The sequence below is a fragment of the Schistocerca gregaria genome, chromosome 1 (genome assembly GCF_023897955.1).
Source record: "Schistocerca gregaria isolate iqSchGreg1 chromosome 1, iqSchGreg1.2, whole genome shotgun sequence".
In the NCBI taxonomy this organism is placed as follows: domain Eukaryota; kingdom Metazoa; phylum Arthropoda; class Insecta; order Orthoptera; family Acrididae; genus Schistocerca; species Schistocerca gregaria.
The window spans coordinates 599,339,488-599,354,891 of record NC_064920.1 but is presented as its reverse complement, the minus strand read 5'-3'; the positions used below and the strand labels follow the sequence as shown (position 1 = coordinate 599,354,891).

The 15,404-nt window shown below is 39.5% G+C and overlaps 1 protein-coding gene across 1 annotated transcript in view; it reads right to left on the bottom strand.

Moving 5' to 3' along the window:
• Positions 1–15,404, bottom strand: part of LOC126358244 (otoferlin) — a 288,211-nt gene that overhangs the window by 6,954 nt on the left and 265,853 nt on the right. Inside the window, exons 30-31 of the mRNA XM_050007531.1 lie at positions 11,470–11,570; positions 318–414 (exon numbers count right to left, since the gene is read on the bottom strand). Coding sequence (XP_049863488.1) covers positions 318–414; positions 11,470–11,570 — 198 coding nt within the window. The remainder of the gene's footprint in view (positions 1–317; positions 415–11,469; positions 11,571–15,404) is intronic.

Genomic DNA, 15,404 nt, shown 5'->3' with positions numbered 1-15,404 from the left:
TTCAGAGACTCCTCCGTGTCTGTATTCTTTCTCATTATGTCAGACTTATTCTTGTAATGAAGATTTTTCGTATGGTTAAGCTTTGTTTTAAAATTTTGGCAAAATATTTTCACATACCTTCATAAACATTTCATTTACAGATTTATCTGAGACCATTATTTGTAAAAAGGAAAAGAAGTCAGATTAAGTCGTAGTTTAGATGATACTGCTACTGCACTGCATGTGGTTTTCTTTTATGCCCCTAACATCTTTTTGACTGTGTAGCCAGGGACAGAATAAAAGAACAGTAGTAATACTACTGCTAAAGCAAGTATTACCAGTATCTTCAGTATTGCCCACTTGTAATTGTGCCATACGATGTAACGTATGGATTTTAATGGATTGAGGAACCACATAAAAGAAGCATCTGGTCGGCTGAAAAAGATTAAATAATTGTGCACATCAGATAACATTTCTTAATAAGAGGCATGAAAGATCTTTGTTACTGTTCTCATCTAAATGTAAACTATTAATAATTATGTTGTGCTCCATGCCAATTTGCAAATTGCCTACGTTTTGTTTTCCCTATGTGGAAATCAGTTGGCAAATAATAGCAAAACTATTCAACAGAGAAATAAATAAATTTGTGTTCAATCTTTATGCAGGATGGGATAAGGTTGTTCACTTCCCATCATTCATTAATAAATAACAAATGTAAATTTTCATTTAAACATGATTTACTGCTTATTAATTACATCATTAAGTACAGTAACTAAAAAGCATTATAGTGGGAATTGCACATATCTGTGCTGGGAAACGGCTTACTCTTAAAAGAAACAGCTGTGAAGGAAATAAACATAATACCTGGAGTGTCTATACACATATAGGGCAATGGGGAATTAGTTTCAGAACAAATCATCCACTTGGCAGGGACAACTATTACAAGCACGAACTCCAAGTCTTGATACAAAATAGACAAGGTCATTTACTGACTCTACATAAAGTTATAGCCTCATTAAGTAAAAATTATAAATGTAGCAGTTAGATTGGTGCTTCCCCCAAATGTACCTCATTCATGCAATGAATACATTTTCAAAAATATTTCAATTTTTAACATCAAGTGAAAATCATAAGATTTTTCCAGTTTCACTAGGAAGCAGGACTTCCACTCTGAAACTATGTAGTTGATGTAGCTGTCTTTATTTTTATTATTCAGTCAGCTCTGAGGCAGAACATCATTGGAAAGCTTAGCTACAATGTTCATGTGGTTTCAGTGCTCCTTCAATTATTTGTATTCCACCAAGGATTTACCAGTGCTTTACCAGTATTAGCTGAAAACTTTTTGTTGCGTTCCCACTTTCGGCATGCAAATAAGAACCTCGTTGGTGGACCTTAATTATCCCCTCATGCTCTTAGAATCAAACAATGGAAATTTCATGTTGGACTATCAATAATTTAAGGAAAAGATAGATTGCTACTAACTCTAAAGACGAAATGTTGACTTGCAGACAGGCACAACAAAAAGACATTTACACATTTGCTTTTGGTCAAAATCTTATTGAAAAACAGAAAGTCACACATGTTCATTCAAACAAGCAAGCACACCTTAGGCACACATGAACTCCATTTCTGGCAGCTTGGAACAGAATGCTCCAGTTCGAGTTACTGGAGATAGCAGTCGTGTGCATGAGGTGTGCTTACCTGTTTTCTGAACAAGGCTTTGGCCAAAAGCTAATGTGTTAAGAGTCATTTTATTGTGCCTGTCTGCCCCTCATACTGTTACTATGATTTAAGCTTTGATAAGACTATGAGATAAATAATTTTATTAAACTCTTTGATACATTAATGCTCAAGTTAAGAAATATGTGTAATGGTTGATATTTCAAAGAACAGCATACAATTAATTTCTTTCATATGGATGTCCTTCCTTTAAGTAATTTCAACCACCAAAAATATTTTAGACAATTCTTTTCCAAGCAGCAGAACAGAAAAGACTTCTGTTCAGCAGAATTAGCAGCTAAGGAAGAGGCAGGGGAGGGAAACTGCATTTTGTAACAATACTCAGATTGCCGTGAACATTCTGTGATCTTTCTTTAGATGTTGGGACAGAAGGAAGTCAGCAATTGCCTACCTTGTGAATGACATCGACTTTCCAACACTTTTTACTTCAAACCCACCCATTTTTTGATTACCAAAGCACCGGTGTGGGTAGGTGCCTTGTCCTGATGATAGCTACTTTTTCTGTTGTAATTTGCACTTCTCATGTATTTTTCCATCTATCTCATTTTTCAGATTATTGAAGCATCTGTGTGGGTGAGTGCATTACCCTGACAACAGATTTGTTTTCCCTTTTGTAATCCTGAGCTCCTCTTGGCTATTTTTCATGCAGATAATCCTGTACACTAGTGTATTATTTGCCAGTTTTTGCTTGATCTATAATAGGATAGTTGCAATCCGTAAAACACTGGCCATAATCTTTCCAGCAGACTGATGAAAATATTTATTGCAACTGCTGTTTAAGCATTATGTCATTTTCAAGCATAGTGGGATGTTAAACCTCCTCTATAGCATTAACTGTATTCCAGCAGTCTGAATACAAATACATTTTATGTATAACTATGCTTCCATATTGATACGAGAATAAGCCGTGTAGTAAGCACAAAAGCCAGATTCCACTAACATGAAATTAGAAACATTATCCACAATTAACAGTGTTGGTTATGTTGGTGATTCATTTCTATGTATGTTTCACTTATCAGTACAATTATGATTTTGTGCTCACAACTTGGCTCGTGCTCTCATGATGTGTGGAAGCATGTATACTTATACTATCATATTTACAAGTATTTGCATTGGATTTCTGGAAAATATGTGCCAACATATGATTTATAATTCTAGAGTGGACTTCAACATCTCACTATGTTTGAAAATGACAAAATGTCGAAATGTGACCTGAAAGCCAATGATAATGTGCTTTTGGACATTAGAAAAATTTCTCTGTTTCCACATTACAACACTGATTGCAATGGTTTCCACTTATGTCCTCCCCCCATCCCTCTTTCCCACCTCCTCTCTGAAATGCTTTATATATCCTCCAGTGCTAGTGTTGCCATTTGCTGTCTGTGAGTGGTTATTGCATGTTGACATTACACATGGGTGGTGGTCAAATTAATGTTACTGGACCACGTATCTTCTTATTCCCTTTAATAGTGTCTTGACATTTCACCACTGCTATGCAACAGGCTACATGCTTCTCTGTTGTAGACTGACATATGAATCTCCACAGAATCATAGGCCTACATCTGATTGGCATGGTTATACTGACATTTCATGTGTGACATGACAAATGGTGTTAACTGTGAAATTCCAAGTTCCAGTCAATAATAAATAATAGATGTCACACGCATATTCTTTTCTTTTTCTGAGTAATTTGTAAAAAGCATTATTTTCACCATCAAATCTGTTATGTGTCCCAAACAACAAGCAGTTGGTCAACCTACACCTTACACATGAAAGAAAAAGGCATCACAAGCTTCAGAAATGGATGAGCACTTGGAAGCAAGATTGTAATTTGTTTGAGAATGCAATACTTGAGCTTGTTCATCTGAAACAGATGAGCAACAAGAAACAAGACTGAATAACATTCCAATATGCACTGACCAATTCAGACAAATGCTGGATGCTGGTTTACATCTTGGTGCATTCTGTTACAATGCTGATTATGATTACAGCCTTTACCCAGTATTCACTTCAAAATGGATAATTATGTGTGTATTGTTGTAACCTCAAACTGAAGAATGAAACACCAGAAATGTGCTGCATGTATTTCAAAGTGAATTTGTTACAATCAAATTTATCACTTGTACCATTATCAACACTGGTTTCCAGTGACATAAGTCAATCAAATTATTTCTTGGTAAACATACACAAATACAGTTCATGTTTCCAAATGAAATCATTTTGGGACAACAAAACATGCAGGATCATTCCAAACACAGATCATAAATGTGTTTAAATTTATTTTATGAGGAACCCTGTTGAACAAACTGATGACCACTGTTGATTCAATATGGACACTAAAAATTCATCACAGCATTACAAACTTTATTCGATCAGAGCAATAAATTAATCTGACTATTCAGAACTGCTATTGGGCAGATGCCAGCTGAAGGCTACAAAGTTTAATTAGCATAGACAAACCACATGTTTGCCAACACAAAGGAGACAATGCAACAAAATGTGATGCAGTGGCAATCATTTTAGCTTGCAAAGAATGTAACTCACATGACATAATTCTTTCTCACAGAAATGGTCATGTTCCATGACTCTCAGAAACTCATCATTCACATGATGGATTGCAATATCTTTATTTGTATTAGCAAGGAGAAGATGGGTGCATCACTTCAATATTAAAGTAAGAAATGGACCAACAAATGGTGCAACAAGTAAGAAAATCAATAACATAAATTACTATTCATCAAACAATGGAAAGTCCACATCAGAATGTCAACAATACTATGAACAGGCTAGATTGCTACTCGCCATAAAGATGACATGCTGAGCTGCAGACAGGCGCAATGAAAAGACTGTTACACCCTTAGATTTTTGCCAAAGCCTTCTTCAAAAAAGAAAGGAAAACACACACACATTCACACAACCACGCACACCTCACTCACATGACTGCTATCTCCAGCTGCTCTGGCCAGACTTCGACTGTTGCATTGAATGTAAGGAGTAATTTGGAGTGGGACAGGGAAGGGGGAGGGATAGGAGAGTATGGGTAGGGGCAGAGAAGATGGCTGTCTGGCAGAGCATGCAGGGACTAGAAGATGGCAGACAAGGGTGCCAGGCACAGTGTCAGGAGCATATGGAAGGCCAGGGGGAAGGAAAGGGGAACAGAAAAGGAGATGAGCAGAGAAGGGGAAAAGACTGGTAGGTTTGTTGGCAGACAGTGACACACGATAAGGGTGACAGGACATGAATTGGAAGGAGGTGATAGGGCAGAGGGGGCAAAAAACTGTTGGGTGGAATGTGGAGGGACAGTACGTTATTGTAGGTTGAGGTTGGAATAATTTTGGGAGCGAAGAATGTATTGTACGGATATAAGGATAATTTCCATCTGTGCAGTTCAAAAAAGTTTGTGCTGGAGGGAAGGATCTAGGTTGCCTGGGTTTTGAAGCAGCCACTAAAATTAAGCATGTTATATTCAGCTGCACGTTGTGCCACACAGTGGTCCACTTTGCTCTTGACCACAGTTTGGCAGTGGCCAACCATCCTGGTGCCCAGCTGGCTAGTAGTCATACTAATGTAAAGAGCTGTGCATTGATTGCAGCAGAAATGGTAAATGAATCACTGCTTTCACAGCTGTCCTGGCTTCTTAGGGGGGTAGGATAATCCTGTGACAGGACTGGATAAGGAATTGCTGGGTGATTGTATTGGGCATATCTTGCACTAGGATATGATCCCTGGGGCAAGGTGTTGCGATTGGCAGTGGTTAGGAATGGATTAGGATGTTGCAGAGGTCAGAGGGGTGAAAACACCACTTTAGGAGGGTTGGGAAGGATCTTGGCCAAGATATCCCTCATTTCAGGACACAATGATAGATAACCAAAGCCCTGATGAAGGATGTGGTTCAGTTTGGTGCATGGGAATAGGGCATAGGAAATTTGTGAAATAGGTCTGAGTGACAGCACCTGTCTGTGTAGGTCTTTGTGAGATCTCCAGCATGTTGGGCAAAGAGGTTCTTGTCACTGCAGATACATCATTCCTGGGTGGCCAGGTTATATGGGAGGGATTTTTTGATACGGATGGGATGGCAGTTGTCAAAATGCAGGTGATTGGTGGGTTTAATGTGGACAGAGATGTGATGGAGCCATTTCTCGTATCAACTGATGTTTTGTGAAAAGGTTGAAAATCATATGTTAAAATGTTTGCAACTGTTCTTTCAATACAATGTTGGTATATAAGAGTTCATTTATGTGATGCATTTGTTAATGATGGCAGTGTAAATCCTATTGTATTGGAGAAAGTAGTCATGTTCTAACCACATTTACAGGGAGCCCACAACACATGTGTGAATATGCACAAGATGCAATGACATAATACATTTGTGGATATGCCCACCTAGATTTCTTATTACATACACATGATCTTACATGGAATGATGCAAAAGAACTTCCGTGAACCAGTCAATCACTTACATCTACATAGATACTCTGCAAGCCATTGTACGATGTGTGGCGGAGGGTACCCTGTACCACTACTTATACTTTCCTTTTCTGTTCCACTCGCAAATAGAGCACAAATTCCGATTTGGTTGATCAAAAAAAAAAAGTCACACCACATCAAATAAGATTGACACATGCTCATATTTCAATTTGGTTGATTGAAAAAGTCACACCACATCAAATCGACCAAATCATCTCAGCATAAATATCAGTGCTTACATTGACCCATCCTTATTTGAAGTTGTCTCCAAACATGTGATTTATGGTCTATGTGGCTTTTAATTCACCATGCATGTCTGATATAAAAAAACTGCAGCCAAGAGACTTACTTGCCAAGGTTACCATGGGTAATGATGAATATCCACTCTATTGTCAACAATCAACTGATGATGGAGGCAAATCCACCACTTTAAAATTACTAAAAAAAGATGATGAATTTGATAAATGTTTGGTTGTATCACAGTCATCATTACTCTTGAAAACATACAAAGCATATGCCAATGTTGAGTATTGCAATAAGGAAAACACTTGAGAAAATTTGCAAATATGTTAACAGAAGAAGTGATACAGCTGTTTTTGGAGCAAAAATGAAGCAGTACCTATCAATGAAGTCTGCCAATATCAACAGGGACAGTACATTAGGAGTAATGAAGCATTATTGCATGTTTTATTGTTACCAATCCATGAATAACATCCAGCAGTTGTTGATCTGACATTGCACCTTGAAAATGGACACAAGAGAAGATGCAAATGCAAGAGCACTTTCACAACCACCCACAATCTTAACTGCATTTTTCTCATCGTGTGTGGGTGATACATTTGCTAAGATGCTACTCTACTCTGAAGTGCCATGACACCAACATAGAGAGCATCAATGAAGAAGTTTCAATATCACAAACAAGGTATAGCAGATGTAGGAAATCCCAACTTGTATCTGACTGATTCATTATGCCATCTGCACATTATTCAACCAAACAACACAAAATGCTTTCACTTGTGATTCCTCTTATAAAATGTATCAGGATCAGCATATTTCCAAGAACTGAGAACTGTCCCTACTCATCAAATAACCATCAACAACAGCAAATATGGATGTTATTTGCAATCATACTCGCAACATGTTTCCCATCCAATCATAAAAATCTTTGAGCAAAATACGAAGACTAAATGAATGAAGACATACTCCAGCCAGATATAATGAGGCATTACTTCAATTGAGGACTAACAAATCACATGTACAATTGGGAATAACTGCACTGGATCAATCTGCAAACACCCTTTTGATCATGATTTGCAATGAGAAACATACTTTGATGTGAAAGAACTGGATACATTTGTTCAAACAAATGTTCTGAAACTTGTTCCAGAACAATGCATGACATATAACAGCATTATGAATGCAGTTTTGAGCCAAAGTAGCAGATTGTATTTCCTAGATACACACAAAGACACGGGGCAAACTTTTCTCATTTCACTTATTTTGAAACCCACAGTATAATGAAAAAATACTGTACTGGCAATCGCAATATCTGTAATTGTGACAATTCTTTTGGATGGGGGCCAAAAAGAACTTTCAGCACTAAAATTGATACTGAATATGAAAATCAGTTGATATACCAATATGGAATACAACAAAAATTATGAAACAGGGAAGCACTCCAATCACATTGCCTCATTATATAGGATGATGTATTATGATGCACAAAAAGTCTGGAAGCCTTCATTGTACACTCAGAGATTTGAGAAGAAATGAACAGCTGTGAAACACTCATATTACTGTCTGGTGATGAGTAACATAGAAGCAGTTACTCTCGGTGTAGCAAAGCAGTTTAAGTCACTTGATAAAAGCAGTCCACATAGTACACCAATTAGGTTCCTTTCAGAGTATGCTCAAACAATAGCCTCATAATGAGCTAACATATACAACCATTTGCTTGATGAAAGATCCATGCCAAAAGAATGGGAAGTTGCACAGATCATTCCAGTACTCAAGAAAGGAAATAAGAGTAATCTGAGGAATTACAGACCCATACCACTGATGGCCACTTTGCAGTAGAATTCTGGAACATATACTGTGTTCAAGCATTATGAATTACCTCACAGAAAATGGTCTATTGACATGTAATCAACACAGAAGAAGGAAATATCATTCTTGTCAAAAACAAAGGTTCTTTACTAACATAATTTAATGAGTGCTATCAATGGGGGATCTCCAACTGAGTCCATATAATAAAATTGAGTGACTGAATTCATGATTTCCTAATAGAATGTATGATGAGAGCATTTATGCAGTTCATATTTTTTGTGCAGTGATGATATGTGACTGGTTCAAATGGCACTTCTGACATTTTTACCCCTAATAGGTCATATTAGTTTTCTTATTTTCTGATGAGTTTATCTTTAGTATCTGTCCTGGATTCTCCATCATCTGCCTGTATTGTTTTCTTACTGCTCTTCTCAGTGTTTTTTATAGTAGCCCTCGCAAACCATGGATCTTGCCAAGGTGTGGAAACTTGTTTACTTCTGATACGATAAATGCCCAGCTGAAAAGGAGATCATCTCTGTAGTGGCACTGCATGTAATCCCAATTGGTGAATGTGTCTGCTGAGAGATGGCATGGTGGTGTTCCTAGCTGCACAAAAGAAGTTCATGGCTTCACAGCAATTTCCTCATTTCTGGAGAGTTGTTTCTGCAGTTCATTGCATGGTTGATTCCTCCCAATCAGCACAAAGAGTGGTTATTCAATTTTCGGACAAAAGGGGAACACACTTCACAAATTTATTGCAAGTTGAAAGAGGGGAATGTTGAGGACATCAAGGAGATGCCATTCCATGGGCAGGCACAAATTGTCAACACTAGTGCCATGTCATGATTTTGGCTGTGTGGGGGCTCACATAGATGAATTGTTGGATCACTAGATGTGTCATTCCTGCTGAACTGTCAGTGAACGAAGGAACTGTGCATCACATAATCCATGAGAAGATTCATTGTGACAAAGTTTGTGCACAGTGGGTGCCATAACATCTTCCAGGGACTCAGAAGACATTGATAATGGATGTTTGCCTCAGCCATTTGTTGAAATATGTGGAGCACGGAATGGATTTCATTGCTCAGATTGTGGCATGAGATGAAATGTGCTGCTACCACTTCACCCCTGCTTCCAAGGGGATGAGCATGGAGCAGCAGCATTCCAGCTCTCCTTTCCAAAAAAATGCCACTCTTCCCTGAAGACCCAAAAAGTAATGCATTTACTTTTTTGGCAAAAGAAGGAACTCGGCTCATCAACACACCACAGGATGCAACAGTTAATGCTGAATAGTACAAAAACATGTTGTTGAGGCAAAAACAAGTACAGGTGAGTCCTGTCAGCTGGGATAGTGCTTCTCCGGAACAACATTATGCCTCACATGGTCAAGAAGACCCACAAGCTCCTTCAGTAACTTTGATGAGGTCCCAGAACATTCTCCTTACAGCCGTGATATCTCCCTATATATCTTTGGCCAATCTCCGAAAGGTCAGAGGTTCACCTGTGAAAAGGAAGTGAAGGACACCATGGAAAACTGGATCTATCAGCAACCAAGGAGATTTTACATTGAAGCTATCCACTTACTCCCTATGCATTGGGATTGGATTATTAATGTCAACAGCAATTATGCACAGTTGTACTGTTCCAATGAACTGTAATTATGATATTGCTATTAAACTTTCTTCTCATTTGGGCACACCTTTACATATAGCCAAGCTGTAGGTGCTATCATGCCAGAGGAGCATCTGTGCAGAGGTCAGGATAACATATGGTTGCAGAATTGGGGCAGGGCAGATGGACTTTCAGAAGTTAAAGAAGCAACAGTGTGGATTATTTGCTGATGAAAGCTGGCTGAAAGAAAGAGGAAACTACAGCTGTTAAATCCCAGGGTGACTTGAACACAAGACAGGGAAATATGAGTATATAGTAAATTACTAATAAGTTCTTTTGCAGGCATTTTCAGCTCAAACGATACACTGATAACAGTCTAAGTTAATAACATGAGCAGACTACCATAAATGTCACAAAAAGCTGTTACAGAAGTAGGCTAAAAAGTAATGCACACATGTTTGTAGATGAACAAAAACACATCATCTGATGTGTAAAGATTACTCTTGAGTGGAGGAAAAAAACAAAAATCACAAGGTTCAGGATCAAGGAAGTGAGAAGGATGTGGCATTGGTTTAAACTTCAGGTTTCACAGAGCTTCTTTAGTTGGGTGAGAGGTGTGTGGACAAATGTTGTCATATCACAAGAATATTAGCACCAGGCTGTCTCTAACACAATTCCCCCTCCCCATATGGTTTGGTTTTTAACTATTTCACCTGAGGAGAGGACAGATGTCAATAATCAGCTCTCTGTCTTTTCTCTTCTGGGTTTTAATAATGGCCCCACAACCTATGCCCTGTCACAATATTCACAAGGTAGTAATCTTCTCCAACACAGTAGTGCTGCAAAAGTTGCTTACAGATTGTGATCAATACTACTTGTTCTCACCTGTAGATTGACATGGTACTAACTGTGCATAGATTTTATAGTACCCTAATTGTTCAATAATGAAGCTGACATATTCTTTGGATATTCCAATATGGTTTGCCTTATGCTTTTTAGTGATTCAGTGGTAATTTTGAATCAAATAATTGATGAGTTCATGATGTTTTTCACCTGTGGCAATGATCAGATGTCTGCTGTGCACATCATCAACTATTGCGTCTTTTCCAGGCTCACAACCAAGGATTTTTTTTACCCATCAATTTCTAATAGATTTGTCAACAGCACCACCACCATAAACAGCATGAATCTCACTAGTCATTTTTTCAGCATTAAAAGCTCAGTAACAGCACACTGTTTTACTTGCACTCACATAGCAATAGAACATGTCTCCATTCTTCTGCTACTCAAAATGTGTCGGATGAACACAATGCATTCAAGCTGAATATACATGCGGAGAGGCACACTACCTACCGCATGTCATCTGGTACATTTCTCAATATCATTTAGGTCGCATTCTACAAGCATGTGTGCATTACTTTTCAACCTACCCTTCTACAAAAGGTGCTAGAAGCATTTCTTTAATTGTTCTACACCCTGAAGGTTCTTCATCATAATGGACCATGTAGAACATAATGTGTTAATAAATGAGTGAATGAATTCTGATGATGTATAAAATAGTAAGTTTTACAACATTAATGGAATTAGTGATGGGTATAACACACAACTGAAGATTCCAGAACTCACTTGGGTTTGTCCAAAGGATCTGGTTCATTTCTTCCCAGACCAGCTGGATTTTTCTCTGCTTCTTCTTTTGTGAGTAAATGGATTTCAGCCTCCACCTTTCCCTGTGCATTTAAAATATCAAGATATTTTAATTGATTATACAAAGTTTAATTACAAGTAAAGATAGACGATGGAAAATTTGTACAGAATTTAAAAAGAGACACAGAAATATGTGAAATGCAGTGTTGATTCCAGTGTGGTGATTTCTTTGTGAAGAGGCAGCAAGGCTAGTCACAGCCTGCTCCATATTCTCCTGTCTCACAGCAGCTCATGTACCACACAGTGATCGAGTGCTTACCTACTCAGCATATCCCACAGTAAGTGCCCATTTACATTTTCATTAACTTACTATGTTGCGTAGATCCTTGGTATGAAATGGGCCTACAGATGAGCAAGATATTGTCTTTCACTCACATCAGATTCAGGAAGTTATTTTACAATGTGAACTTACTAAATGCAAAAGAGTATAGGAACATAAAATCTCAAATCAAAACTTAAGGATAGGTGTGTGTGTGTGTGTGCGTGTGTGTGTTTGTGTGTGTGTGTGTAATGATTACCAGAACTATAGGAAAAAAGGACTATCAGAAGGACCCTACGAAAATTATAATAAGTACACTGCATGTATCTATCAGTGATCCATTGGTATTAAGAAACAAAAATAATACAGAATCAAGGCTACAGAAGTGAGCTTTCTGTGGTCTGTTATACATAACATAAAGAAAAATAAATAAGATGTATGGATATATTACAGAATCAATATATATGGAGGTTTAAAGAAACGGTTTTCCATTACCAGACAAGTAGGAACGCCCTAAAGAAACAATCACAAAGAAAATAATATGCTTAGTTATAGACTAAATATGAGTGCCCTCATTTTAACTTCAGACCCAGGACAGTTAATCATTGTTTATTATAATACACTATGAAAGCGGAAATTGTAATACTTCTCTTTCAGGAAGTAAACCTGATGCACAAAACATATATATCTCTTTGACAAGTGAAGAAGAGGCACAGCTGTACTAATTTAATTCAAATAATATACCAAACTAAATTCAGTACCATGATGTTTATTTCTGCATATAAAAAATCACAAACATGCAGTCATTTAAACCATAATACCAAGGGTTTATGTCATCATTCATCCCCATTACAGTTGGAAGAAGGCCATGGTAAACCACCTCCATTAGGACCTTGCCTAGTACAGCGGTGCTGGTCTCCCCGCATCATCCCCTACGCTCCTTGGTGTATGGGACCTCATCATTATCATCATCATCATCATTATGTCATCACTTACAAAGAAATATGGGACCCACATGGCACCATACTATGCCAACTTATTCATGGCCCATCTGGAGGAATCCTTCCTAACCACCCAGAATCCCAAACGTCTCACCTGGTTCACATTAACTGACGACATCTTCATGATCTGGATTGAGGGTGAGGACAACCTATCCACTTTCCTCCAGAACCGCAACACCTTCTACCCCATTTGCATCACCTGGTCCTCCTCAGCCTGACAAGCCACCTTCCTCAATGCTGACCTCCTCCTCAAAGGTGGCAACATCAATACATCGGTACCTCCATCCATATCAAACCTAGCAACCACCAGCAATATCCCCATTCGATAACTGCCACCAATTGCATATCAAGAAGTCCCTTCCATACAGCCTGGCCACCCATGGTAATTACATCTGCAGTGGTGAGCAGTCCCTCTCAAAATATACCAAGGGTCTCACTCAGGCCTTAACAAACTGTAATTACCTTACCAAACTTGTACAGAAACATGTCTCCCATTTCTTATCTCTCCACCACCTCCCAAAGTCCCACCATCTAGCTACTGAGGATCATTTCCCTCATGACTCAGTACCACCCAGGACCAGAGCAACTGAAGCATATTCTCTATCAGAGTTATGACTACCTCTTGTCATGCCCTGAAAAGAGGAATGTCCTACCCATTATCCTTTCCCCAACTCCCACAGCGGTATTCCACTGCCCACCAAACCTACACAACATCCTCATCCAGCCCTACTCAATCTCAGTAATAGACCTGTCCCATGCATCCTCCCACCCCCACCCACTCCAGTTCAGTCACAAGCATCACCTATCCTATCAAAGGCAGGGCTAATTGTGAAACCAGTCATGATATTTACAAGCTAAGCTGGAATGACTGTGCTGCATTCTACGTGGACATGGCAACTAACAAGCTGTCTGTCCGAATGAATGGCCACCAACAAATTGCGACCAAGAAACAGCTGGATGACTCACTTGCTGAGCACATTGCCCAACAGAACATTCTTCATTTCAATGACTGCTTCACAGCCAGTGCCATCTGGATCCTTCCTACCAACACCAGGTTCTCTGAATTGTGCTGGTAGGAACTCTGCCTACTATATATACTGTATTCTTGCAACTGGCTCAGAGCACTATGGGACTTAACTTCTGAGGTCATCAGTCCTCCTGCAACTCTCCTGGATTCAACTTTGTTAGTCCCCATCCTTCAGCCACCTATTCCCTTCCTTGTTCCCTCTCTAGCATTACACAGACTTCTATTCCACCAATTTTTCTTCTGGCCCCTCCCACCCCTCTACCTAACCTGCCAACTACTCCTAGCTGCCCTACCCTCTCACCATCTTGTCCCTTTATGATTCTACAAGTAGCACTTTCCTGTCTCCACCCCTACCCTGCTATCTCGTACCTTCTCTGCCCCACTCCTCAGCCCTTCCTTACCCCCACCATCCGCATTCATCCGCATTGCTTTTCCCATCATGCACTATTGCACGTGGTCTGGCGTCTGTGGCTGGAGACAGAGCTCATGCATGTGTGAGTTGTTTTTGCAGGGCAATGTGTGTATATTATATAATTCAGAAGGAGGCCTTTGGCCTAAATCTAACTTGTTTAGCAGTCTTTTTGTTGTGCCCATCCGCAACTCAGTATCTCCACTATATGATGATTAGCAATGTCCTTTTCACCACATAACGAAGATGCTGAGTCACACATAGGCATGACAAAAACCGTTGGAAAGAGAGATTTGGCCAACAAGACCTTTGTCAAAAATAGAAAACACACATGCACAAATGCAACTAACACACGTCACCACAGTGTCTGGCAGCTGAAGCCAGACTGTGAGCAGCAGTGCATTATGGGAGAGGCAGCCAGGTGATGGTAAGGATGGGTGGAGTGGGGAGAGGAAGGGATAGCAGGGTAGAGTGGGGCATGCTAAAGTGCTGCAACTGGGAGCATACAGGGATAAGGTGGAGAAAGAATAGAGTAGATGGTGCAGTTGGGAAGTTAGATGGAGGGTGGGGGAGAGAGGGGGGGGGAGGGTTAGCAGAAGAGGAGAGAAGTAAAGTGACTTGATGCATTGGTGGAATAGAGGGTTGTGTAGTGCTGGAATGGGGACAGGGAAGTGGCTAGATGGGTAAAGACAATGACTAACAAAGGTTGAGGCCAGGAGGGTTATGGAAATGTAGGATATATTGTAGGGAGAGTTCCCAACTGCGTAATTCAGAAAAGCTGTTGTTGGTGGGAAGGATCCAGATGGCACAGGCTGTGAAGCAGTCACTGAAATGAAGACTGTCATGTTGGGCGGCATGCTCAGCAATGGGGTGGTCCAGTTATTTCTTGGCCACAATTTGTTGGTGGCCATTCAGGCAGACAGACAGCTTGTTGATTGTTGTGACCATGTAGAATGTAGTGCAATGGTTGCAGCTTAGCTTAGCTTGTAGATTACATGACTGGTTTCACAGGTAGCCCTGCCTTTGATGGGACAGTTGCTGTTTGTGACATGATTGGAGTAGGTGGTGGTGGGAGGTGCATCTAGGTGTATTACAGGGATATGAGCCATGGAGCAAGAGGTTGGGAGGGATAAGAATATTGCATAGGTTCAGTGAGAGAAG